Source organism: Carlito syrichta, unplaced genomic scaffold (assembly GCF_000164805.1).
Source record: "Carlito syrichta isolate Samal-C Ts95f unplaced genomic scaffold, Tarsius_syrichta-2.0.1 Scaffold302566, whole genome shotgun sequence".
Classification (NCBI taxonomy): Eukaryota; Metazoa; Chordata; class Mammalia; order Primates; family Tarsiidae; genus Carlito; species Carlito syrichta.
Genome location: NW_007246662.1, coordinates 121,975 through 148,854, shown reverse-complemented (window position 1 = coordinate 148,854; position 26,880 = coordinate 121,975). Strand labels below are relative to the sequence as shown.

Here is a 26,880-nt window from a genome sequence, read left to right as displayed (position 1 = left end):
GGAAGGGTGAGGCGGAAGGATCGCCAGAGCCCAGCAGGTCGAGGCTGCAGTGGCCGGAAGCGGCCACACACTCCAGTCTGGGTGACAGAGTGAGACTCCAACTCAAAAAAAAAAAAAATTTTTTTTAATATATATATATATAAATTTTTTTTTTTGAGTTGGAGTCTCACTCTGTCGCCCAGACTGGAGTGCAGTGGCATTAAAACACTAAGAAGGGAGGAAGAAATCAAAGTTCTCTGAGAAGGAGATTACAATTGTGGTTGCCATCAAAATGCCCTGCAAAGAAGTCTTGAGTGAAAGTATGTTTGATATAGAAGAGGAAGAAACCACAATGGAGGAGGAAAAAAGGCCGGAAAAATGGAAGAATGCAACATCCAGAGCAAAGCTCCTGCCTCATAATGTAACTAAGAGCTGCCCTTGCATCTCATGCCACTCTCTTAAGTGTCTTCAACCCAGAGCAATGATTCTCAAGCCACCACAAGGGCTGATCTGCTGGTCCGGCTCTGTACCTGTGCCGCCTTTGGCTCTTGCTGGTCTCGACCAGGCACTGCTTCTCCTGGGAGTTGCCTTTGTCATCCCCTCTCTCCTTGACAGCCCTGCCCCACCTTAGTTTTCCTTTCCTCCCAGGTCACCCTCTCCAGCCCCTATCTGTGCAAGTCAGGGTAAGGTATGGCAGCAGTGGCAAAACACATGCCCGGGCTCACCTAGAGAGGAATTGACCAAGGAACTGAGACAGCTGTTACTATCTGGAATACATTCAGTGGAAGTGATGTTGTCACAGGATTTTTCCCATGAGTGACACTGCATACATTTTAGGGATTCTGGAGAGACAAGATACCCAACATTAGTCAACATGCAGGATACATTTACAGAGCAAATTCAGTAAAAGCATCGCATCCACTTCAGGGTAGAAGACATAGATGGACTGGCTCCTCTACCCTCTGGGGATCCCACAAATTGATACTATGAGATGGAGCCACCCCCACCTCTCCCCACGGCTTATCATTCCCCAGTGGGAAGACCCAACCATGGTCTCAACATCAAGTGGCCTCACTAAAGGTCGGTGCATAAACGACCTCATGCTCTTTACTGGTCACACTGTCATGTGAGAGGCCACATGAGTGGTACCCAGGGTTTCAAGAGCAAGAAGACTCAGGTGAGGTGGGAAAAGGGGATCTTCATCCCAAAAGGGGGCCACGTGACTTCTCTCACCTGCAACTGCGACAGCAAGTGCCACGATGATGCCAACAATATGGATGCCCCTCATGGCACTGGAGCTGACTTCCAAGGATGGGGTCACAGAGTCTCAAACTTGTAGAGACACAAAGAAGATGCCCTGGAGCCCTGAAGGATGGCCTGTCAACCCAAAGCGTTTGTTTGTTCGTTTGTTTGTTGATACAGAGTCTCACTCTGTGGCCCAGGCTAGAGTGCAGTGGCATGGTCTTGGCTCACTGCAGCCTTGACCTCTTAGACTCAAACATTCCTCCCACCTCAGCCTCCCAAGTACCTGGGAAGACAGGTGTGAACTACTATACCTGGCTAATTTTTTTTTTTTTTTTTTAGAGATGAAGTCTCGCTATGTTGCCCAGGCTAATCTCAGACTCCAGAGCTCAAGCAATCCTCCTGTTTTAGCCTCCCATAGTGCTGGGAGTGTGGGCATGAGCTCCCATACCCAGCTCCCAAAGGGGTTTTAACCACACTGCAACCTGACCCTTGTGACAGGAAAGATCAAAATCCTGAGCTGGGAGCACACAGCTGAGGGCAGAATCCACCTTGCCCTGGCAGATGTCAAGTTTTCCCACCACGAGTACCCGCAGAGGCGTCTACACTCGGATGTGGAACACACCGGGACACTTCCTGTGGAACCACTTCAGGAGCAAAACTGCAGGCAGACTGACTTTCAGCTCCACAGGGACAGGGTCCAAGAAGAAAGAGCTGAGTCAAAGGTCTTGCTTTCCGTCCCCTCCCAGAGCACACTGTCTGTCCTCTGTCTGGTATCTTGCTGCATTCACATGGTACACTTAGGGGTCTATCCCTGCACTTGCATCTGTTGAACACTTACTCTATTCCAAGCTCTTTACAAGTGCTAGTTTGTAATCCACCCACCTTCTCAAGCAGGTACTATCATTAGCACCAAGCACTCAACACCAAGGGCTCGCTCTTGGCAAGTGTCAGAGATGAGGTTGGTCTAGTCCCTAACCACCACCCCATACTGCCCTCTAACAGGTGAGGACTCCGAGTCCTGGGCCTGAACACACTCAACCCACAGTGTTGAATCAGAGTCCTGAAGCACTGCTGACTAGTGTGGCACCGATCTCTCTGCCTGGCACATCCTTGCCTTCAAGTTCCTGATCCACCTTTGGGAACTGCGGAGATGTGGCTGTGTTCACTGGGACCTCAAATCAGAGCTCCCAAGTTTCAGCCTGCCTGCGTATAAAGCAGTACAGAGAGCAGGAGCTGGGCTCTGCACAAGCCCTTCTTATCATCACCTGGTTCACCCTATGAATGTAGCCACAGACCACATGCGGTTCAAGGTTAAATCCTTCCGAGTTCCATAAGTGGAACATTCTGTGTCTCAGTCATGCTGGTCATGTCCCAGTGCTCTGTGGCCACAAGAGGCTGGTGGCTGCTGACTTGGCCAAGGCAGTCATGGAACACGTCTATTGTAGAAAGTCCCACTGCACAGAGCTGCTGTGATAAAGACTGTTGTCCCCCTCCACAGGTTGAGGAAACTGCAGTGGGGGGGACCATGAAGGTGACCAGACTAGTCCAGCCGGGAAGGTCCAAAGCCTGGGGGCACCCCAATAGCTGCTGCTTACTAGGCAAAAGTGGCCCTCCCCTGGGGCTGCAGCCCTCCTTCCCCTCACCTCACACACACAAAGCACACACACATGACCACACATAAACACACCACACACATCACTACACACACATCACTACATACACATCACATACCACACACACACATACACACCTCACACATGCATACCACATATGCACATGCACACACCACACACACATATATACAGCATACAGAATGCTCACACACCACACACACTGCACACGCATCACACACATACACATTATCACACACACCACACACATCACACACACCTCACCCACTCATACCATATATGTGCACACACACGCATACATATAGCATACATCACACACACACTGCACACATCATATACATCACACACACTACATATGCATACATTCACACCAGACACAAACATCACACATCACACACATGCCACACACACTATATGTCACACATGCTCACACATGCATACACCACACATAACACACACACACACATCTCTCTTACACACACATATACTACACATCACACACACATCTCTCACACACATCACACATCCACATCACACACCCACATTTCTCTCACACATCTGACACACATACCACATGTCACACCGCATGCCACACACATTATGACACACATATACTACACCACACACACACACTATGGTGATGCTCTAGTTGCTGTATTAAGGCTGGTAAAAGGGAGAGAAACCACCCATGGGGAGGAGAGGCCCCTAAGTCACACTGTCCCGTGGCCCACCACCTATAGTCCCAAAGAGTAAAAGCCTGTCTGGTGTGGAGCTTGTTGTAGATGCTGTGCACTGGACCCGCACCCCCAGTGCTGGGTCTTCCTCCAGGCCAGGAGCCAGGGAGAGTGGCAGGAGTGGAGCCTCCTGGGGAAGGGCAGAGGAGGGAAGGAAAGACAGCCAGGAATGGGCTCACAGCAGCACATGAAGTACATGGGTCCCTGCAGCCTGTGGTGGAGATGTGATGAATAGCCTCATTTTCAGAGGGAAGTGACAGAGGCCCAGAGGCACACAGCAGAGCAACAAAGCCTGGAGGAGACCCCATGGCAGGACCTAGATCCCCCTCAGCACCTCTGTGGACAAGGGGGAATGTAAGGCAGGGGCCAAGGTAGGGCCCATACGGAAGGGCCCTACCTTGAGAGGAAGCAGCATGTATTCACCCCTTGGTCAAGTTCAACCCACTCGAAATTCTACAACTGAGTCTTTCCTGCAACCTGGCAGGGTCCTACTGTGGTCACTCTCGTCTTACACACAGCGGGAGTGGGTGGGTTAGAGGACACAGCATCACACAGAATAATGCACAGAACACACACACGCACACATGGAACGGCAGATGTCAAGACAACACCACATCCTCCCCAGTCACAGCATCCCCCACCCCAGCCCCCACTCCTGGACATGTGACAGCAGAGGTCAATGCCCAAGGAGCAAGAGTCCCAAGACGTCCTGACCCTAGCCAGAGCAGGCCCAGGGCTGGCCCTGAACAGCCTACATCTGACTTCAGCATCCCAGGGCTTGGACCCCAGCCCCACAGTCCCCTCACCTTGTGGATCTGGCCAGAGACTCTCCTGTAGATGGCAGCTTCCAGGCAAGGTACGGGGCAGGTGTGTGTCAGGCCTTATATAGCAGGTGCTGTGCAATCAGAAAGCAGAGCTGCCTCCCAGGAAGGGCCCTCTGGGTCAAACAGTCACACTCTTCAGACTGTGCCCTGCCCACCATGGGCTAAAGGCAGCTTAACCCTTTGGCAGCTGTGACTTCAGCATCTTCTCTGAGGCCTCTGGACATTGAGAACAACTTTGGCCAAGACCAGCCTTTGGCAAAGTATACACAGGAGCGAGGTGTCTCCCACCATTGACTGTGGCCCTTAAAATAAAGTCCAAACCTTGAACAACTATCATAATACTGTAAGAAAGGTTTTGGCAGTAGTGGGAAACTGCCGGGGGCGGAGGAACACATCATCAACAAGGGTACCTGCATAATGAACATTTGTATACCTAACCCTGAATTGTACCCCACATATTTAAAATAAAAAAATTAGCCGGGCTTGGTGGCTCAGCCTGTAATCCCGCGCCTTTGGGAGGCTGAGGTGAGTGGATTGCCTGAGCCCGCGGGTTCGAACCTGCCTGGGCAGCGAGACCTCATCTCTACAATAAATCAAAAAAATTACACGGGCGTTGTAGCACGCGCCTATAATTCCGGCTACTCGGAAGGCTGAGGCGGAAGGATCACTGGAGCCCAGCAGGTCAAGGCTGCGGTGGCCGGGAGTGGCCACTGCACTCCAGTCTGGGCGACAGAGTGAGACTCCAACTCAAAAAATAAAATAAAATAAAATAAAATAATTATAAAAAATAAGATTTACAAAAAAATTAAAAATAAAGTACAAGACCCACTAATGACAAGCACAGCCTTAGACTAACCAGGCAATACAAGATTAGCTCTGTTACAAATAAGTAAGCCAAAGTACAGAAAGAGAAACTTAAAAGGCTTGTTCATGGGCACACAGCCAGGGCAGACTCAGAACTCAAGAGCTCAGAACTCAGGATCTGCACAGCTCAGGAGAGGGGCTCAGATCCCTTGGGAGTTGGAGTCTCACTCTGTTGCCCAGGCTGAAGTGCAGTGGTATGATCACCACTCAAATCTTGGGCTCAGGCGGTTCTTCCGCCTCAGCCTCCTGAGTAGCAGGAGCTACAGGCGTGGCCACCACCCTCGCTGACTTTTTTATTTTTTTGTAGAGATGAAGTTTCGCTATATTTCCTAGGCTGGTCTCAAACTCCTGGACTCAGGCAGTCCTCTCACCTCAGCCTCCCAAAGTGCTGGAATTACAGGCATGAGCCACCATGCCTAGTCATGTCTTAACCTCATTAAGCCAGAATAAGGGTGATCCAAACCGGAAGCAAAGCTCTGCCTGCCACTCTGCATGCCCAGTGAGGGCACAGCCACTGCCACCCCCCCACTCACAGGGCCCGAGCTCCTGTTTATTTGCTTACTCCTAGACTCCTCACCCCCTTCTGCTTTGTTTTTCCAAGGTCATTTATCTGTCAGTAATGTTGTGGGGGTGTTTGTGTGAGAGCTACTAGCATGTATGACTTCAATCAGGACCACCCATCAACAGAGACACTGAAGACAATGGCAGCCCCTGGACGGGGCTGTGCTGGTCTACATGGCTACTCAGAGCAGTTCTGATCCATTCCTCTTTGAGGCCCTGAACAGTGTGCAAAATCATTATCCCTATTGACAGCTGAAGAAACTGAGGCCAAGAGAGCCCTTCCCTCTAGGTCTTCAGATGCCTGGACTAACAATCTTACCATTGTGACACAGCTCAGGTGGAACCCAACCTATACCACAGGGTTGGAAACATTGAGTCATCTTGCTCCTTCTTCTTCTAGGGGTCATCTCTCTGTCATCACCATGGGTTTGAGGACCATGATCAGTCACAAGGCTTCATGAAAAAGCAGTCCTCTAAAGCAGACCCTCCTTCTGACTAGTCAAGAAGTCCAGGGACTCAGAAGAGGTCAGGTCTCAACAAACAGCCAATTATCACTCTTTTTTTTTTCAGTTTCCTAAAAGTGCTATTTTCAATGACTGTCAGAGGAAACTCATTCTAGTACTTTTTTTCCATCCAAACATCTATACATTCCTTTATTCACTGAACCAGATGCTTCTTTTACTAAAAATACATATCCAAAGCATTTATATCCTTTTAAATAGATTTGAATAGATTTAAGATTTCAGCTCTTTGGGGGAAGACAGGGAAGTTCAAACAAACAACTCAGACCATCTTAAATTATTATAGAGATCATTGACTTTATGACACACACTTAGATGTGAAATCTGATGAACATGTTAATGAACACATTCCAGTCCACATGTCTATAGTAAGTCATCTTTCTCGACGTGAAAGTTTGTGTAGGTCAAGGAGCATCCACCATAGCAACCTTCCTGCAAGCCAGGTCTTGACACCACACTCCACCTCTGATTGGTACATTCTCTTCTAACCTGATTTGGCTTGGTTTCTTCAGGAGATATATTCAGTATATTGACTGAACTGTGTTCAGATACACAAGAACGTGGCTGGCAAAAGTCTGAAGTAGAAGGTGAAGCCAGAAGAGATTTAGTAAGTTTAGCTGTGCAAACTAGAGACCCACTGGACACACCGTGAGGCTTCTTCTGCCATTGCCTCGAGTGTGCCATAAGATTGTCCTGATCAGAACTTCCTGAGAAGACACTGAAAAGTTTCACATTTTCTGAGTTCTGGTGGTCAAAGGTAGTCATATTTAAAAACTGTTGCTTTAACCAACTGGCTCTTTCTTCCTCAAATGCCTTTCTCTCCAATCCTAGGCGAATAGCAGCCTCTGTAAAGCTTCATCTTTCTCTCTCAAAATTCTTTTTTTGCTCTTTAAAAAGGGACCACTCTTCTTTGAGGTGTTCCTTTTCTTCCAACAAATAACAGTCTCGTAATAGTGAAGTGATATCATCATCACATGCAGTAGCAAGCTGCTGCTGTAAAAGATGCTGTTTTCTTTACATTGCTTTACATTTCTGTACATTGCTGAATTTCTTTACATTGCTGAATTTCTAACCCAAGTTTTTCGGTTTCTTGTTCATGGTCTTGTGAGATTACATCTTCATCATTAAAACCTTCTAAGTGTATCTTTGAAACTTGGTTGTCAAACTTTTCTACATGACTTTTCAAAATCCTCCACTGTTTTCTGATGCTGTTTGTGAGCTGCTCTCTCACAGTTTCACAGGAAAGGTCCCATATATATATTCTCTCTGCTCAGTTCCCCAGCATCTTCTTCAACATCAGAAATAGCTGTTCCTGTACTATCATCTGCTCTTTCTCTGGGTTTCTTCTTTTGGGGAGAAAGAAAAGAAATCATTTCCTTTTTCATTTGCTGAAGAGCCTTCTTAAGTTCAGCATTTTCCATTAGGATTTGTTTCTGATGATATTCATAATCATTCAAGAGAATTTTATACATTTCATCTTCATTCCTGGTTCCCGTTTTACCAGTCCTCCAGGAGCCTCTCTTGCCATCAGCTCTCCCCCACACAGTTCAGAACGTCCACGGCTATTTTTTTAATCTTTCATGTTCATAACAAGCTGATGCAGACGCTCTTTCAGTTTATTATATTCACGCTCTTTTCTCTTCATATCATGATTATACTGAGTAGCCTGACTGGCAATTATGTTTTACAATTTTTGTACCTCATCTTTTTCAATTTTCAGTAGCTGATGCAAATTCCTGTTCTTGTATTGTCATTGTCTGTGTCTTTCCTGAAGCCCGATCATTTCCCTCCTGGAGGTTTCCAGTTGTTCCTTTAGTTTTGTATAGCAGTTCTGTAGATGGTCCATGTCACTTCCCAGTTTCAGATTCTGTGTTTCCACATTTTCCTGAGCTAGAAGGTTCTTCCACTGAAGAATAAGTAGCTCATACATACAATTTAAAACAGCTACTATATTTAATTCTCTGTCTCTTTACCTTTGGCTTCTTCATATAATGAAGGAAAAACGAAAGTTGTCAATTCCTGATCAAGATATGAAATACTTTGTTGAATATTTTCTTCTGTGCAGAAGGCACTGAAAAAACTGCACATTTTTTGATAAAGGTATTGAAGAACATAGCACTTGCTGTGAGTATAAGCTAGATGGAGACATCTTTGTTTCTGAGGTATATTGAGAGAGAGTTTTGCTTTCTTTTTTTTTAACATATTTTTTATTATAAAATTGTGGGGTACAGTTAAGGGTTAGGTATACAAATGTGCATCGTTCAGGCAGCCTTGTTAATAGGGGGTGTTTCCCCATCCCCAGACAGATATTGACTACCGTTAGTCCCACCTCCCTTCCTCTCCCTAACCCCCCCATAGTTTCCCACCACTGCCAGTCCTTTTTTTATAGTATTATGGTAGATGTTCACGGTCCACTATATGAGTGAGAACATGTGATATTCAGATCTTTGTTTCTGTGAGAGATCACTCAGTATTATAGACTCTAGTTCCATCCAGGTTGCTGCGAAATTCATGATTTTGTTCTTTTTTATGGCTGCATAGCATTCCATCGTTTTGCTTTCTGAAGACAGGCCTGGATCTGTAACAGCCATCCAATTTCCCATAGCAATCTCTAGGCCAGGATACTCAAGGAACCAGTTCAGTCTAGCTGCTGATACTCTTCTATGTAGGCATCTTTTTTGAGACAGGGTCTCAATCTGTCACCCAGGCTGGAGAGCTATGGCAAGATCATAGCTCACTGCAGCCCCAGCCTCCTGGGTTTAAGCAATCCTCTCACCATGGCCCCCCAAAAGCACTGGGATTACAGGTGTGAGCCACCACACCTGACCTCCAACTTTCATTCTTAAACTAAAAAGTGTGGGGCCCACCTCAGGCCCTCTGGTTCCATCATCTCTTTAGATGAGGATAAAGTCTCCTGTCCTTAAAATATGCTTGGCTGAGGTGAGCCTGAGGCTTAGCTGCATCCCAGAGGGTCATCCCAAAATGTAAATCTGGAAACATTATGGAAAATGGGCCTTTCCCAGGGTTTCCCTCAATCTTCAGCAAAGCTTGGAGGTAAGTTTCCAGAGGAATCCACCTTGTTTTGGAATAAACACATAGAGGTATGTAGGGTTGTGGCAGGGAAGCCAGAGCAGGAATTCCATCTCCAACAGGGATCCAACAAAGGATCTAGTTGAAACCATCCACCCTGCCCAATCTGTTCTCAGTCTTGGTTCGCTTCTGCAAGTTCTCATTGATTGGCATGTGCCTCCAGCTCAGAAATGTGAGAACAAACTAAAAATAATCAATTACTGTCCCCGACACTCCTGTCCCACAGTCATCTTGCAGAGAGGAGGTATGCATGCCCTGAAAGGTAAGCTTCCTCAATGACCCATGACTTTGTATGAGATGATGCTCCCTCTGAGTCTTGGAGTTCCAATATTTCAAATGGGAAAAACTTCACCAACCACTTCTTTAGAATTGTCCTGATGATTAAAATAGGTCACATGGGCAGACATTCTGCATACAACTATCATATCATAAAGGGCTCCAAAAATGATGGCTACTGCAACTTCCATGGCTCCATGAGTTCACACAGCTAAAACCACAGCCCAGGAAGACACTCACAGACACACAGGGCAGTAGTCTAAGGTGAGGCCCAGCCTCAGAGTGCAATTCTGCTACTTGCCAACTGAGTAAGCCTAGAAGAGAATATATTGAGTCTATTTCCTAGCCTAAGAGAAAGTGACTGCTACCATGCCTAATCTGCTATAAAGATTAAAAGAAGTTAGAGGTATCTTTACCTTTTCTATAAGTTGTACCAAAACAGCCACTTAAGTTCTTTCATTTGCACCATTCCTTCAAATAAAGTAATTTCATACCAAAAAATTTAAAAAATAAGACAGAAAGTTTGTGATGCTCTTTGCATAGAGCATAGAATGTTATAAATTTGACCCAAGGAAATTTTGCTTGAGTTACTGTCATTAACTCAATCACTAGCCATTTATCTGGGCTTTCTTCATGGCAAGCAACATGCCTAGGATGAAATTAGTTAATCATCTCAGGAAACTTTCAGTATAACCATTTCCCTGAAAACTCCAGGCCCTAAATACAAGGCATATTTGAGAAATTGCTGTAGCCAGCATTAGAAAGTCCGTTTGTCTGCACAATCTGCTAATATAGCTCTCCACTCAGGCTAGTGAGAAAAAAAAAAAAAAAAAAACCGCAGATGGATGTGGTTTGACTCCTGTTTACACCAGTTGTTAGCTGTGTGACCTTGTTTAAGTCTCTCAGTAGCTCCATCAAAATAAAGGGGCAAAATATCTATTTCACATAATGACTGACACACACAGAGCACTCAAAAATGGGTGCTGTCTTCCTCCTTGTTCTTTCTCTGACACTTGAGCCTTAAATGTAGCTATTTATTCAACAAATACGTGTTTGCACCTTCACACCAAGCATTGGCACAAAGTTGAAGAAAACATATGAGCTCCTTACTCTTCCTGTGATTTTAAGGTAGTAATAGCAATTACAAGCAAACAAGTAATCAGATTTTAAAAACAACAAGTAGGCAGACAAATGAAGCTAATTGCAAATTAAAGTATTGTGGTAGAAACAAAATAGAAGTGGAGACAGGAAATAACAGGGATGAACCAGGGAGACGATTGCAGAGTATGGTCAGGGAAGACGGCTCTGTGAGTGAAGAGGAAACCAGAGGTGAGATGACTCCAGGAAGAGAACAAGAAGCCTCACTGGCGAAAAAGAATGTGTCTTGATCAAGGAAGTAAACACAGTTTATTGAAGAATTACAAGGTCAGTATTCACACCCTTCCTCCTAAGCTCATTTCAATATTCTACACTGGTTTTTCTCACTAGCAGCTTAGATAACATGCAAAGAGCCCCTGGCGTGCTTGAAATCTCATGTTGCAATTTACAAGCCATATACTAACTTGAGTTGTGATCATGAGTCACAATTTTCTTATCTACAAAATGATATGTTTTAAAATCAGTAACACTTACCAGAGGGAAAATGCATGGTGACTCCTTCCCTCTCATCTGTGAAATGGAATGGCAAGCAATCAATTTGCCACAGGTTTCACCATTCCCTACAGATGTGGTATGTGAGCCATGCTCAGGGGTAAGATTTTTGGTGGTTATGCCAAGGTCACTGTTTTCATGTGGAGTATAGCCAAAGTCATGTTGACAGGAAGAGTAGGCTTTCCTACTCTAGGACCGAATAGCAATGTTCTGAGAAGATGATTTATACCCACTTTTGCTTTCTAGGTAATGAGTGATGTCATTCCAGTGGTCCCCACTGTTGGGAAGTCTGAACTAGGGCCAGCTCCCCTCCAGCTTACCTTCTACCCTTCAGAACCAGAAACCCTGGGCAGAGGACAATCTCCATAGCAACTGGTCGGAGCCTGAGATTGGTAAAACTCCAAAAGAGAGTGAGGGACAGAGCTCTGTTTTACTTGGGATGCAGTAGCGTTTCCCTGGGGATTGGGGCGAAGGGAGACAAAGGGAAGAGCAGAGATGACACTGGAGGCTTCCTTGAGGGAGATAGAGGGAGGAGAATTGGGAGAGAGTGATGAGAAATAGAGGACCAGAAAAGAGAAGGATCATCCAGAACCCTCCTTCTCTCTCTATCTCTGCTGTGAGACCCAGGGCAGGAGTTGCATCTCACCAACTGCTTCACGTGCCTGGTCCAGAAACAGGCAGGCAAGACCCAGCACATGAAACACTTGGTGAGAGGGCTGTGACAGTCACCTTCCAATCACTCTGGTGGTCAGGGAAGACAGCTCTGTGAGCGAAGAGGAATCCAGAGGTGAGATGACTCCAGGAAGAGAACAAGAAGCCTCACTGGCGAAAAAGAACGTGTCTTGATCAAGGAAGTAAACACAGTTTATTGAAGAATTACAAGGTCAGTATTCACACCCTTCCTCCTAAGCTCATTTCAATATTCTCCACTGGTTTTTCTCACTAGGAACTTAGATAACATGCAAAGAGCCCCTGGCGTGCTTGTCTGATGGTGTGATAGATAGCAGTGCTGTTTCTGTATTTCTTTAACAATACTTATTTTTAAAAATAAAATTTGGAAACCCTATGGCAGCTCCAAGTATTTGCTTGAGAGCCACTAAGACCAATACTTTGTTCTTTTAATGTTTGTCTATGACTAGAATGGAGAAAATGTATGGAGTACTAGCAGTACAAAGAATGAAGTGCAAGGGCAGCTTAGGACAGGAAATGCACTGGGGGTATCTCCTACGTCTTGCTTCTGAGGCTGCATCTATTTGCTTTGGGCACAGGGAGAGGCTTCCCATACCTTCATGACTCATTCAAATAGCATTCTCTTTTATATACTATAACGCTGTTTCAGGCAACATTAAATAAGTTATCAAACTGTGAAGAGCATATATAGATGTTAGTGGAAATAATGACATATGAAATAAAGTGTTGGTTTCTATTTCTGGTTCTCGTAGACTTTGTGACTTTGACTAAAGTCCTACTTCTTTTTGAACCCTAGGAAGGACACTGATAAATTCAAATTTCAGTTTTGTTTCAGAATCAACTTCTTTGAGACTTCAGTCTTCAGTGTTCAAGTCTCTCTTCTGAGTCCAAATATGGTCATTGAGGTTGGACAACATGGCCTTTGTATAATCCATGTGTGAAGGCATCACATAAAGCCTTTCAAAACTATCTCATGGATTCAACGTGCTTTGAATGTTCATAGAGGAAGAATAAAAGCAAAATATCTATATTTCCAAAGAAACCCCATCTTTTTAAATATGGGGTTTGTTTTTGCTATTCTTTTTCCCATGTCTTATGGTGAAGGGTTAAGCTATTGATTTGTGATCTTTCTTATTTTTTAATAAAGGCATTTCCCACTCTAGATTTCTCTCCAAGCACTGCTTTGGCTGCATTCCATACATTTTGGTATGTTGTATGTACTTTATAACTTCTCTTTTGATTTCTTCTTTGATTCACTGGCTATTGTATTACTCAGTTTTCTCCAGAGAAACAGAACCAGAAACAGAACAGGAGATATATATATAGATATATAGAGAGACAGACAGACCTATATGTCTATACATAACTGTATAAATTTATATAAATAAAAGAATATATATTTCTCTTTGTAGTGTCTTACACTAGATATCCACATGTAAAAGAATTATAATTACTTTATACCATATATACAAATTATCTCAAAATGTATCAAATGCATAAACATAAAACTTAAAACTATAAAACTCTTAAAAGAAAACAAAGAGAAAACTTCATTGACATTTGGATTTGATGAATATGACACTGAAAGCACAGACAAAAGTAGTAATATATAAATTGAACTATATCAAAGTATAAACTTATGTACATCAAAGGACACACAAACAACAGAGTGAAAAGGCAACTTATAGAGTGGTAAGAAATATTTACAAATCATATATTTGATGATAAGGGGTTAATATCCAGAACATATGAAAAACTACTGCAACTCAACAACAAAAAATAAACAAACCAATTTTTTTTTAATGGTTAAAGGACTTGAATAGACACGTCTCCAAAAAAACACAAATAGCCAAGCAGTATATAAGAAGATGCTCAACATCATTAATCATTAGGGAAATATAAATCAAAACCATCATGAGAGATACTACCTCATACCGACTAAGATGATTACTACTTAAAAATAAACAAGCAAACAAGCAAATAATAACAATATTAGGCAGGATATGGAGAAAATAGAAATCCTCATATATTGTTGGTGAGAATGCAAAATGATGCAACGGTTATGAAACACAGTATAGTAGTTCCTCCCAAAATTAAAAATAGATTTAACCAGCAATTTCACTTCTAAGTATATACCCAAAAGAGTCAAAAGAAGCATCTTTAAGAGATATGTGTACACCTATGTTCACAGTAGCATTATTCTCAATGAAAGGTGAGAGCAACCCAAATGTCCATTGATGGATGAGGGGATAATCAAAATTTAGTGTATATATATATATATATATATATATATATATATATAAAAATCAAAATATACTATATATAGTGTATATATATAGTAAATTTTGTATATATATAGTAAATAGTGTATATATACACTAAATTTTGATTTTATATATATATATATATATATATATACACACACACACTGGGGAATATTATTCAACCTTAAAAAGAAAGGACATTCTGACACACGCTACAACATAGAAGAACCTTGAGGACATATGGTAGTTGAAATAAGCCAGTCTCACACACACACACAGACACACACACACACACACAAGCAAACAAATACTGTATATTTCCACTTATATGAGATACCTAGAGTAGTCAACTTCATCAAGAAGATAGAATGGTGGTTGCTGAGGGCTATAGGGAGGGAGTGGGGCAGGGTAGGGAGCTGTTATTTGAAGGATACAAAGTTTCAATTTTGCAAGATAAAAAGAGCTCTGGAGATTGGTTGCACAACAACATGAAAGTGCTTAACATTACTGAAGTGTACACTTAAAAATAAGTAAAATGGTAAAGTACATTTTACCACAATTAAAAATTATAGAAAACAATAAAATACTTAGGAATAAATTTAATCAAGGAGGTACACAACTTGTATACTAAAAACTGCAAAACATTGCTGAAAGAAATAAATAAAACCTAAATCGAAAGACATGCCATGTTCATAGATTGGAAAACTTAATATTTTTACAATGGTAATACTCTAAATTTATCTACAGAGTCAATGCAATTCCTATCAAAATTCTAATTCCCTTGTGTGCAGAAATGTGTAAGATAATCCTAAAATTCATATTAAAATGCAAGGATCCCCAGATAACAATATCTATAAATAGAAAAAAAAAGTAGAAGGACTCACACTTCCTTATTTCAAAACTTACCACAAAGCCACAATAATAAAAATATGTGATAATGGCATAAGGATAGATAGATAGATTAGTTGAACAAAACTGCGAGTAAACATGGGCAACATAGTAAGACCCGATCTCAGTAGATAGATAGATAGATAGATAGATAGATAGATAGATAGATAGATAGATACAAAAATTAGCTCAAGCATGCCTATAGTCCCAGCTATTCAAGATGCTGAGGTGGAAGGAGTGCTTGAGCCCAGGCTACAGTGTGCTATGATTATGCCACTGCACTCCACGCTGTCTCTAAAAAAAATAACAGGGAATCCCCCTCGGGGTCTGCTACCACTGTGGGAACTTTTCTGTCCTCTCAATACATCCTGCTTTCTAAAACAAACAAACAAACAAACAAACAAAACTGAGGGTACAGTAATAAACCCTCATATCTGTTATTCAATGAGGAAAAAATAATCTTTTCAACAGTTTGTACTGGGGCTACTGGATATCCACATTTAAAAGAATAAATTTGAGTTAGGCATGATGGCTCATGCCTGTAATCCCAGTACTTTGGGAGGCGGAGGTGAGAGGATTGCCCAAGCGGAGGAGTTCAAGACCAGCCTGGGCAACTTGGTGAGACCTCATCTCTACAACAAATCAAAAATATTAGCCAGGCGTGGTGGCACATGCCTGTGGTTCCAGTTACTAGGAAGGATCCTACTGAGGCAGAAGAATCACCTGAGTCCAGCAAGTGGAGGCTGCAGTGGCCATAAGCATGCCACTGCATTCCCACCTGGGTGGCAGAATGAGACTCCAACTCAAAAAAAAAAGAAAGAAAAGTTTGGATTCATACTTCACACCATATATAAAAATAAACCAAACTTGATCAAGTACCTAAATGTAAGCACTAAAACTAAAAAACTCTTATAAGGAAACAGGTGCAGCTCTTTGTGGGCTAGAATTAGCCAAGGGTTTGTTAAATATGACATCAAAAGCACAAGCAACAACAACAAAAAAGGGTCAACTGGACTACAACAAAATTTAAAACTTTCTGCATCAAACGACACTATTAAGAAACTGAAACGGCAACAACACACAGAAGGAAAAACAGTATTTGTAAATCACATATCTGATAAGAGTCTACTATTAGAAATATATTTAAAATTCCTATAACTCAACAATTAAAAGACAATTCAATTTTAAAATGGGCAAAGAACTTGCATAGATATCTCCAAGGAAGGCCTTGTGTGGTGGCTCACACCTGTGATTTCATCACTTTGGAAGGCCAAGGTGGGAGGATCGCTTAAGCCCGGGAGTTTTAGTCCAACCTGGGTATATTACCAAAAATGATTGAATTGTACACCATAAATGAGTGCATTGTATGTGTAATTTATTGAGCTGTCTCTTTATTAACTTGTATCTCAATAAAGCTATTAAAAAGGTAGGATTTACATCAATAAATCAACAGAATACTTAATAATATCCTTTTTTTCTCTCTTTTTCTATTATAAAGATGTAGGGTACAATTCAGGGTTAGGTATACAAACGTTGATTATGCAGGTATCCTTGTTGATAGGGTATGCCCCTCCCTCCCCTAGCAGTTTCCCTCAACTTCCAATCCCAGCCCCACCCCCCCGACAGTTTCCCACTACTGCCAATCCCTTTCTTATAGTATTATAATTGTTCAAGATTCTCTTATGAGAGAGAACATACGGGTACTCTGTTCTTGGTTTCTGTGATAGATCACTGAGTATACTCGACTCTAAATCCATCCAAATAACATCCTTTATATTCAGAGTACAGGGTCAGGCAGATTTTGTGTTTTGATAATAACTAATATTTTTGATACTAATATCTTTCTCCAGGAATATTCACACTTGTTAGCTGGGAGCCTTGTATATAGTGAATATATATATATATGTAGTAAATATATATATAGCCCAAAAAATGTATACACATTTTAAGTATGACATGCACTCAAATGATGGCATCAATCAAATGAATGCTAGTATCACCATGCAACATGCAGGACAAAGAAAATGGCAGAAGCACAGTTGAACAAATGTAATATTACACATTGCTATCATAATTTAATTCAACTTCTAAAAGTAATACATAGATAACATCTCTTAAAATGTGTATACATTTTTGGAACCCCCTACACACACACACACACACACACACACACATACACATACACACACACACACACACACACACACACACACACACTTACTAAAAAAAATACATACACTGGAAGCAATTCTCTAAGGCAGAGGTGTCCAACCTTTTGGCTTCCCTGGGCTACATTGAGTAAAGAGGAATTGTCTTGGACTGAACATAAATTATATAATATAGTTAGTGTATGTACATAATAAGACTGCTTTTATTTTTTATATTTTTATTATAAAGTTTAGAAAAATGAGAACAATATAAAACTAGTGGGAAATTTGAGCTGTTTTTATAAAACTAATCTATCAACACCTGGTTCAGTGGAAGTGGTTGCAACTCTTAGTGAGTTCTCAAAAATATTTGTTTAAGTTTTGCTCTTCATGTGTTTCATAGTTGAAAACATAGCTGATCACAAATGTAAGTGCTGCCAAAAAGTGATGTCATAAATACGGCATGATTTTGAACTTCAAAAATGGAACTACCATGAGGTCACAAAGAAAATAAACACTAAAAAATACATGATGCTAAAAGATTTTGTGGGGCCGCATTAGTAGCTGTCCTGGACTGCACGTGGCCCATGAGCCACGTGTTGGACATGCCTGCTCTAAGGTAAGCACTATTATCATTGCCATTAGTACAGATTAGTGAACTTGAAGCTCCCAGGGGTGAAGTCAGTCACCTGACTGTAAACAATCTGAAAATGTATAGGAGACCATGCACCTGGAGAGAGGATCCAGTCTCCTGCAGGATAATGAAACATGTGGGACCTTCTCTACTAAGGCTGGTGGAGACTTCTTAGGAAAGTGAGGAGGAGGAAGGGAGTAAATAAATAAAGGCATTACCTGTCCCTTTATAGTCTATCCACTATGTGGATGTGCTTCAGGGCTGTTTTTCTGTCAAATCTAGTTCCAAGAATATTGCAAAAGAGTTTTGAGTTATTGAATCTCAGAAGAGGAATCACAGGCTTGTTGAGGTTGGACCCCAAAGAGGCACATCCTAGGATTCCGTTAAAATTAGTTTCTTGTCCCACCCCATCTCAGCTCCGACCTCAACCTTGTAAAGATGTGAGCAAAATGATCAGCACCCAGTGCACCCTCAATATGGTACCATGGGACATTTTGTTATACTATTACTCATCATTGCCATCTGGGAGTTAAATCATAAATCCAGTCTGCAATTGCATGGATCAGATACTTGTAAATTCACATTATACATACATCTTGTGCTGATAAGAACCTTCCAAAAATTTTTTACCTCAACCAACTTTAATACATTTCACAAGGCCAACAAATATGTATGTATAAAATGAAAACGTAATAAAATAATATTTAACTCTTACTACAGACAATGCAATCTGACAATTATATTTTCACTTTTGTTGATTGTTATTGTTGTTTTTTCTTACATTGACACACAGAATGTTTAGCAGTTAAGACCAGAGATTCTAGGACCAGCCCTCCTGGTTTCAAATCACAGCTCTGCCATGTCCTAGCTTTGTGACTGTGAAGAAGTTACTTAAGGGCTCTGTGTCTCACTTTCCCTTTCTGTGAAGGGGAACAACAGCACTTACTCATAGGGTCAATGTGAAGATTAAAAGGAAAACATCAAAGCACCTAGGCCTGAGCTGGACAGTGAGGAATGTTTATCCATTTTTCATAACAATGGTAATTACTAGTTTCTAAGCTAGTCAGGGCCTGCCATAGAGATTTCAGGACCCAGTGATGCATCACAACTAGTAGAAGGGAAGCCCTAGGCTCAGCTATCACCTGGACTGGGTCCTTCAGGTTAAGGGAGGCTGTCCAGTCATGGCAGCACAGGAGAAGAGGAGTGTCTGCCACCAGTATCAGAGAGTTCCCTAGGCAGGTAATCAGGACAGATGAGTTCCACCACACAGAGACTCCAAGTGGTCAGGACGGCTAAGCCCTACTATACAGAGGCTGCAGGTGATCAGGACTGCTGAGTCAGGTGGTCAGGGCAGCTGATTTCCACCACACAGTGGTTCTAGGCTGCATAAACCTGCAAGTCACAGAACTGTCCCCTTTTTTTTCACAGCTTTCCAAGACACTTCTGCTGCCTCTCAATGCTTGCCTGTATGGATGAAGACACTGTATTGGTGTATGATAAGTTGCTCCTCATGATAGTGGAAGAAGGGCATATGTCAAGGTAAGATTTATTTTGCACTTCCTGGGAAAAACCCTGTAGTTAGGGAAGGGCAGGTCTGCAGAAATGCTCCATTTCCTTTCCAGGAGAGGCATGCTCAACAACATGGAGAAGACAAGGACTCAAGAGAGCAACTGCCAAGGACGGCTGTTGACCCTCCGCTCAGAGAAGGCCTGATGTTGGGGGAGAGGTGAGGGAAAATTCTTCCTCTACCCTCTTGAGGTTTTTGGCTGGAACTCACATAAGACCAGCTGAACAGGAAAAACACATACACAATTCATTTGCAATGAATTTTAAATAGGTTTTTTAAGAGATGAGCTATCGCTATGTTACCCAGGCTGGCCTCAAACTCCTGGGCTCAAGCAATCTTCCTGCCTCAGACTCCCTGCCAAGTAGCTGGGACAATAGGCATGCTCCACCATGCCAGTTTAAGAATTTTTATTGGCCCGGACTCGGTAGCTCAGCCTGTAATCCCAGCACTTTGGGAGGTCGAGGAGAGTAGATTGCCTGAGCTCACAGGTTCAAGACCAGCCCGGGCAACTTAGCAAGACCTCGTCTCTACAATAAATACAAAATTAGCCAGGTGTGACAGTGCGTGCCTGTAGTTCCACCTACTTGGAAAGGTTTCAACATTGGCTGGGAGGGGGTTGGGCTTCAAGCTGGGCACAGGAGGAGGGTGGGCTTTGTCCTCAGTGTAGGACTGGGTCTGGAATTGAGTGGGGGAACTTGTGGGAGAGAGGAAGGTGCATGTGGGCCCCACCCATCTCTCTGTGCCAGGGACAGGTGGATATGGGGTAGAGCAGCAGCTGCTTCAGACGCACTTTTTCAGTGGAGTGGCCTTGGGACCACTGGCTGGCTATTTGGGAAAATAGAAGTTAGTGCCCTCTCTCACTCCTTAATACCAAAATAAAGTCCAGATGCACTAAAGATTTAAACCTCAAAAAGAAACTAAAAATGGAGGGGAAAGAAGTCCATGAATGCTTGCATGACTAAATATCACAATACACTTGGAAACACTGAGGGAAAAAATGGCAGTTGTGGAAAAGCTGCTTTAAAAAGTGGCAAATGTGCACCTAGCAGTGGTTCATACCTGTAGTCTCAGCACTTTGGGAGGCTAAGTTGGGAGGATTGCTTGAGCCCAGGAGTTCAAGACCAGCCTGGGCAACATAGTGAGACCTCATCTCTACAAAAATATTAAAATTTAGCTGGGTGTGCACCTGTAGGCCCAGCTACTCAGGAAGCTGAGGCTGAGGATCTCCTGAGCCCAGGAGGTCAAGGCTGGGGTGAGCAGTGATCGTTTCATTGCACTCCAGCCTGGGTGACAGAGCAAGACCCTGGCTCAAAAAAAAAAGAAAGAAAGAAAGAAAGAAAAAAGCCAATTTTGAAAAAGTAACCAAACTATTTGGGGAGATGAAAGGGAGACAAGGGTTCCTTTGACAAGGTATTTTTGCACAGATTTCTCTCCGTCCCAACTCCTGTCTCTGGTGATAAGCATGTCTCTTTCCTCCTGGTAGAGGGAGGACATCTGTCATATAGGAGTTTTGCCTCCTTTCAGGAAGAAAAGAGAGGTCTGAGTGCCCTTCTTATATCTTTGTTTTAAGTGTCTTTAGTTCAAAATCCTTAATACTCCAAAACAGCATATTTGAGATGGCATGTCTTGAATTCCTTCCCAAGTTTTGTGTCATAATGGACGCACCAGGAGGGACACAGAACCTTAAAAAGGTGCATCCTTTCCATCTTTGAAAGTCCTCAAAGTGGCGCCTTGGCAGCAGTAGTGCTTGGCACTCCCAGCCCATGCCCCGTTCCACCCCTCCCTACCCCCAGCCTGTGCCTAGGCATTGGACTGTGACCTTGGCTCAACCCAGAGGGAGAAGACAACCTTATGGTGGTGGAGTCCTTAGGTTGGGACATGAGAGTTCATAAAGGTTCTGGAACCACTGGTGACCCCAGAGAGCAGGAATTCTCAACTCAAACATCAGAGGTGACATAGGACAGGAGAACCAATCCACAGGGCCCGCTGACCATGATGTGACAATCAGAATGCCAAATATTACATCTTAGGAAGATTTTGAAAGACTGAAAGTTCACAGAGACCTCAAGAGGAAAAAAAAAAGCTCATATTCACATACTAAAAGCCAGTAAGGGAGGGTAGATAAAATGAAACACGTTTAATTTTTATTGATGATAACAAGTAAGGAAACACAGTAATATGAATAACAGTCCCCAGAGATACTGTTTCTGATCCATAGAACCTGTGAATACTATTTTATGTGGCAAAGACTGTACAGATGTGAATAAATTAAAAATTTTGCATTGGGGAGATTACCCTTGAGTGGCCTTTAAATGCCATCACATGCTCCCTTACAAGAAAGAGGGAAGTATGGGCATATGTGACACATGAGGAGATGGCAGAGCAGCTGAGAGGCAGACATTGGGGTTATGCTGCCAGAAGCCAAGCAACACCAGCCCTCCAGAAGCCAGGAAAGGTGGGATGAATTTCCCCCAGAGCCTCCATGTAACTGAGTATTTCAGCCTTGAAATGCATTTTACAGCTTTTTTTTCTCTTCACTCTCTAACTCCTAAAGCATAGCCTTGAAACATACTTTAGAAGCTTCTTTTCTCCCTTTCCCAGCAGACACTGCTGTGCACCATGCACACTTATCTGTGTGCTTGTTTAGAAATCCCAGGAGCTGTCCTTGAAACAAACCAGGTTTGACTCAGCTGAAGACTCAGCTGTGTACCTCTCTCCCACCTAGAGATTACTTCAAGGCAGTTAACTTATCACCTAGCTAGAGCTAAGATGGTGCCAACTGCCATTCCAGATGGACAGTAATTCAAGATCATCACTGGAGTGAGACGTGCAGACCTGCCCCTACCCCCTATGCCCCTCCTGTATGCGCCCCATACCCAGTCCCCCCACCTTTTTGTTTGTTTGTTTTTGAGCCAGGGTTTCACTCTTTCACCCAGGCTGAAGTGCAGTGGCAGGATCACAATGATCATGGTACACCGCAGCCCCAACCTCCTGGGCTCAGGCAATCCTTCTGCCTCAGCCTCCTGAGTAGCAGGAACTATAGGTGTGTGCCACCATGCCTGGGAAGTTTTTTTTATTTTTTTGTAGAGACAAGGTCTTGCTATGCTGCCCAGGCTGATCTTGAATTCCTGGCCTCAAGTGATCCTCCTGCCTCGGTCTCTCAAGGCTTGAATTACAGGCATGAGCTACCATGCCCCCCAGCCCATTTCCCCTTTTACCCCTGCACACAGGCCAAAAGTTGACATGATTTCTTAAGGAGATGGCATGAGATTGGCCATCTCCTCAATAACTGGCATTTGAATAAAGCTACTTTCCTTCCACCACATCTGCCTCTCGTGTATTTGGCCTTCCAGCAGCAAGCAGACAGAGTTGTGGGTTGCATCTAGAGGAAGCCTGACACCTTGGTTTTAACCCTGTGGAATAGATTCAGACTGCTACCTCTTGAACTGTGCAGGAATGAATATGAGTTATTGTGAGCCACCAAGTACATGGTATTGTATTACAGCAGCCACAGGGAGTGTTCATATGAAATGGATATTTTGTTATTACCCACTAGTTTTTACATAGTATACAGCTTTGTCCCTGTAAGCCAGAGGAGGGAGTAGTCAGGGACTAATACTAACTGTACAAATAGCAGACAAATGTGAATCAAGAGGAGGTCTAGGGTTCAGGAGTATGTTCAACAGGGCTGAGCCACATCCTTATAAAAGGAAGAGCCCACCACCCAGATTCAGTCCCCTGACAAACATATGCTTCCTGACCAAACTCCAGTTAGGCCTCTCTGAGTCCACTTCTCAACTAGACTTTAACCTTGGCCTACAGAGACTTGAATAAAACATTGACCAAGTTTCTAAGAGCTCAAGAATACATCCCTAGGATGACCCCAGTTTTCCCACCTACCTGGGAAACCTCAAGGCTGCCCAGAGAATTAACTGTTTCCTCCTGCCAACTGAAGACTGAGTCACTGTCTCCCAGCCTCTGTGGGAAAATAGGAGTATCATTTCAATAAGCACCAGATGGGGGCCAGGTGCTGTAGCTCAGGTCTGTGAGCCCAATGTTTTGGGAGTTCAAGATGGGAGGATCACTTGAGACCAGGAGTTGGAGACTAGCCTGGGCAACATACTGAGAACTGCCCCTGTCCTATCTCTAAAAATAATAATAAATTAAATTTGCCCTTACAGTGCTATCTAGTGTCCAGCTTTGTTTTTCTTTGACACACCCATCTCCTGAGAATCATATCCTGCAAGGCCTTTACTGATGATGACAAAATTCTGAAGGACATCCCAGGGCACTCAGCCCTACTAACAGGTCAGGTCTCTGTATATTGATCAGGCTATAGGCTACACTATGCCAACCTATGGGATGCTGAAAGAACATAACTAGGGAGAGACAATGTGTTATTAAAAATAATAATAGCCAGGTGTGGTGGCTCATGCCTGTAATTCCAGCACTCCGGGAGACTGAGGAGAGAGGATTCTGAGTTCACAGTTTCGAGACCAGCCTGGGCAACTTGGTGAAACCTCATCTCTACAAAAAATCAGAAAATTAGCTGATTATGGCGGCACACACCTGTGGTTCCAGCTACTTGGAAGGCTGAGACAGAAGAATCACCTGAGCCCAGCAAGCTGAGGCTGCAGTGGCCGTGAGCATGCCACTGCACTCCAGCCTGGGCGACAGAGTGAGACTCTGACTCAATAATAATAATAATAATAAAACTATGAAAACCGTACAGTCTTCCTGAGATGTCTAGTGGAGATCACCTAAGGACAAGGAGCATTGGAGTAGCTTTGAACCACCTGGGACCACACGCCTATGTCAGGACCCACAGAGCTACCTGCTCAGTCACCCAGATCCCAGGACCACAGCTGGCAAGATGCTGTTTCTACTTTAAAGTTCCTCGTGAGATTACAGAATCGTGAAGAGGAAGGAGTGTGAGATTCCTGAGAACTGATGGGGGCAAATTCTAAGGAAAAGTAGGACTAACAGGAGGACAAGTGAGGTAAAACAGCTGTTACCCCGAGACCTGGAGCTGATGGACTTTGGAATCATGTAAAATCGTGCACAACTGCTCTGTGTGCTTGGGGATTATAGCATTTAACTAGAAGCTGTCACATTTGGCTGGGCATTCTAATAAAATATGTATTGGTGCTTATGTTTCGGGGGAAAGTAATTTGTTAAATCTGCATGTAGATATCGAGAGGATCGCTGCTGGTTTACCATGTTAGAAAGGTCACCTGTTTGTTGTCAGAAGATTCATGAGATAGGTGTGCAGTTGCACAGATAGAGCCTAGGGCATCACTGAATTGTCACCATTGCTGAGCTACAGGAGTTGCAAAGTGTAATACACAACTTCTTCCTTCCAGGAAAGAGAGTGAGGCCAGGTAGCAAGGAAGTTCCAGAGTCCTGAGAGGAGGGGAGGGTGGGAAGGCCTGTCCAGGCTCAGCAGCATGCCAGTCACAGCTTTGGTGGCTGAATGAGGTGAGTCCCAGAACCAAAATCCAGCCCTTGCCTGGGGCGGAGCAGGAAGAGCGGGCAGAGCAAGTGGGGAGAGAGTCGCAGGTCCCAGGGTGGCTCCGCTCCCCACCACTAACTTTAGTCTCCACTCAGCAGCTCCTCTAAGATGAGTTATTCCCAGGGTGGGAAAGGAAGCACACCATCAGAGTCCAAAGGGTGAGCGGCAGCCTGGGGAGGAGTGGTAGGATGCTCTGGATGGCAAGGGATGTAGGGGCAACCCCAGAGAGTCAGCCTGACTTCCAGGCCAGCAGCAGGGAGCCCAGTCTCTGACAATGTCCCTTTATCTCTCTATGTTAGGCATTAGCTCCCAGAAGGAGAGGTGACTCCCACCTGCCCCCACCCCTTCAGTCAAGACAACTTGAAGAGTCCTAGTCTCTCACACAAAGAATAATGAAACGAAGACTAGCGTTCTCTACCACATCAGCCTCCAGGGTCCCACAGCCTGACCCTCACTCAGCTGCCTGTGGACCATCCTCCAGAAACTTACAGGCACTCTGCAAAACTTGAAGAAGGGTATTTCCCCCAAGACTCAAGCTATGACTCTCTGTGTGGCCTTGGAACCACCACTGGTCTATTCTGGACCTCAGACTCTTCATTTATAAAGTGAGGTAGTTGTCCCAATTATCCCAAACACCCTTCCAGTTCTAGATGCCTAGGGGAGGAACTCATTTAGGAAACCCTGGGAGTAAGAAGGCATAGCCCTTAACTTTAAGAGACTACAGCTTAACAAAAGATTCAGAGACATAATGTCTGATACTATAATGTTAGATATATGTCATTGCATATTTATTCAAATCCATAGGATGCATCACACCAAGTGTGAACCTGAATGTAAACTACAGACTTCGGCTAATAATGACGTATCAAGTAGGCTCATCAATTGCAGTAAATGTAATGTTCTGGTGGGGGGATGTTGATACCGGGGAGGCTGGGCATATGTAGGGGAAGAGGGTGTACAGCAAACCTCTGTACCTTCCTCTCAATTTTCCCATGGACCTAAATCTGCTCTTTAAAAAAACAAACAAAAAAAATTAATCTTTGGTGTGGCGCGGGCTGGCAGCTGTAGTCCCAGTTACCTGAGAGGCTGAGGCAAGAGGAGTCCTTGAGTCCAAGAGTTTGAGGTCACCCTGGGCAACATAGTGAGAGCTCGTTTCCAAAAAAGAAAAAGTTTTTAACCAAAAAAATCACAGCATATGAGGAATCCCAGGTTCCTTTAGTTCTCCTAAAACTCTCAAACATCAACAAGTGTCTGGGGAAGGAAGGTTCTGACAACCTGGAAATAGTGGCGGGACTCATGGTAATCCCTCCCTGACCTTCCTGGTGTTTTATGTGTCAACTAAATCCCTTGGCTTCATCTTTAAGCCTGTCAGCAGTGACAGGGATGGTCTATCCTCAGGCAGAAAACTCTCCATCCCCTGCTCATGATCACCATTACCCAATCACCAGTTCTGATTCCAGGAGGTCCTTTTAGAGATACATGACCCAAGCCACCATATTTTAAACTCATCATCTAGCGTCTGCTTGCTGAGAGATTCTCTCCTCGCTCTTCTGCTTGGAGAATGGCTTCCCCTGCAATCACGTTTCCCAGATCCTTTTCCCACTGACTTTCAGCCAGGTCTGGCCAGCAGAAAGCATGGGGGGATATTGGAGGTGAGATGAAGGAGACGCCAGGTCCTTCTTTTCCGTCTCTCCACTCTAGTGGGTCTCCGGCGGTGAATTGCTGGTTCACAGTTTTTGTTGTTTAATCTTTATTTTGTTAAAGAGAGGGTAACCCTGCCACCCAGGCTGGAGTGCAGTAGCA

At 43.6% G+C, this 26,880-nt stretch overlaps 1 protein-coding gene and 1 pseudogene across 1 annotated transcript in view; both read right to left on the bottom strand.

The window, feature by feature from the left end:
- LYPD8 (LY6/PLAUR domain containing 8) overlaps positions 1-1,267 on the bottom strand; it is an 8,914-nt gene extending 7,647 nt beyond the window's left edge. Inside the window, exons 1-2 of the mRNA XM_008056877.1 lie at positions 1,213-1,267; positions 705-821 (exon numbers count right to left, since the gene is read on the bottom strand). Of these exons, the coding sequence (XP_008055068.1) occupies positions 705-821; positions 1,213-1,267 (172 nt within the window). The remainder of the gene's footprint in view (positions 1-704; positions 822-1,212) is intronic.
- A 556-nt stretch (positions 1,268-1,823) lies between these two features.
- LOC103259214 lies at positions 1,824-8,962 on the bottom strand (annotated as a pseudogene).
- Between the last annotated feature and the right edge of the window lie 17,918 nt (positions 8,963-26,880).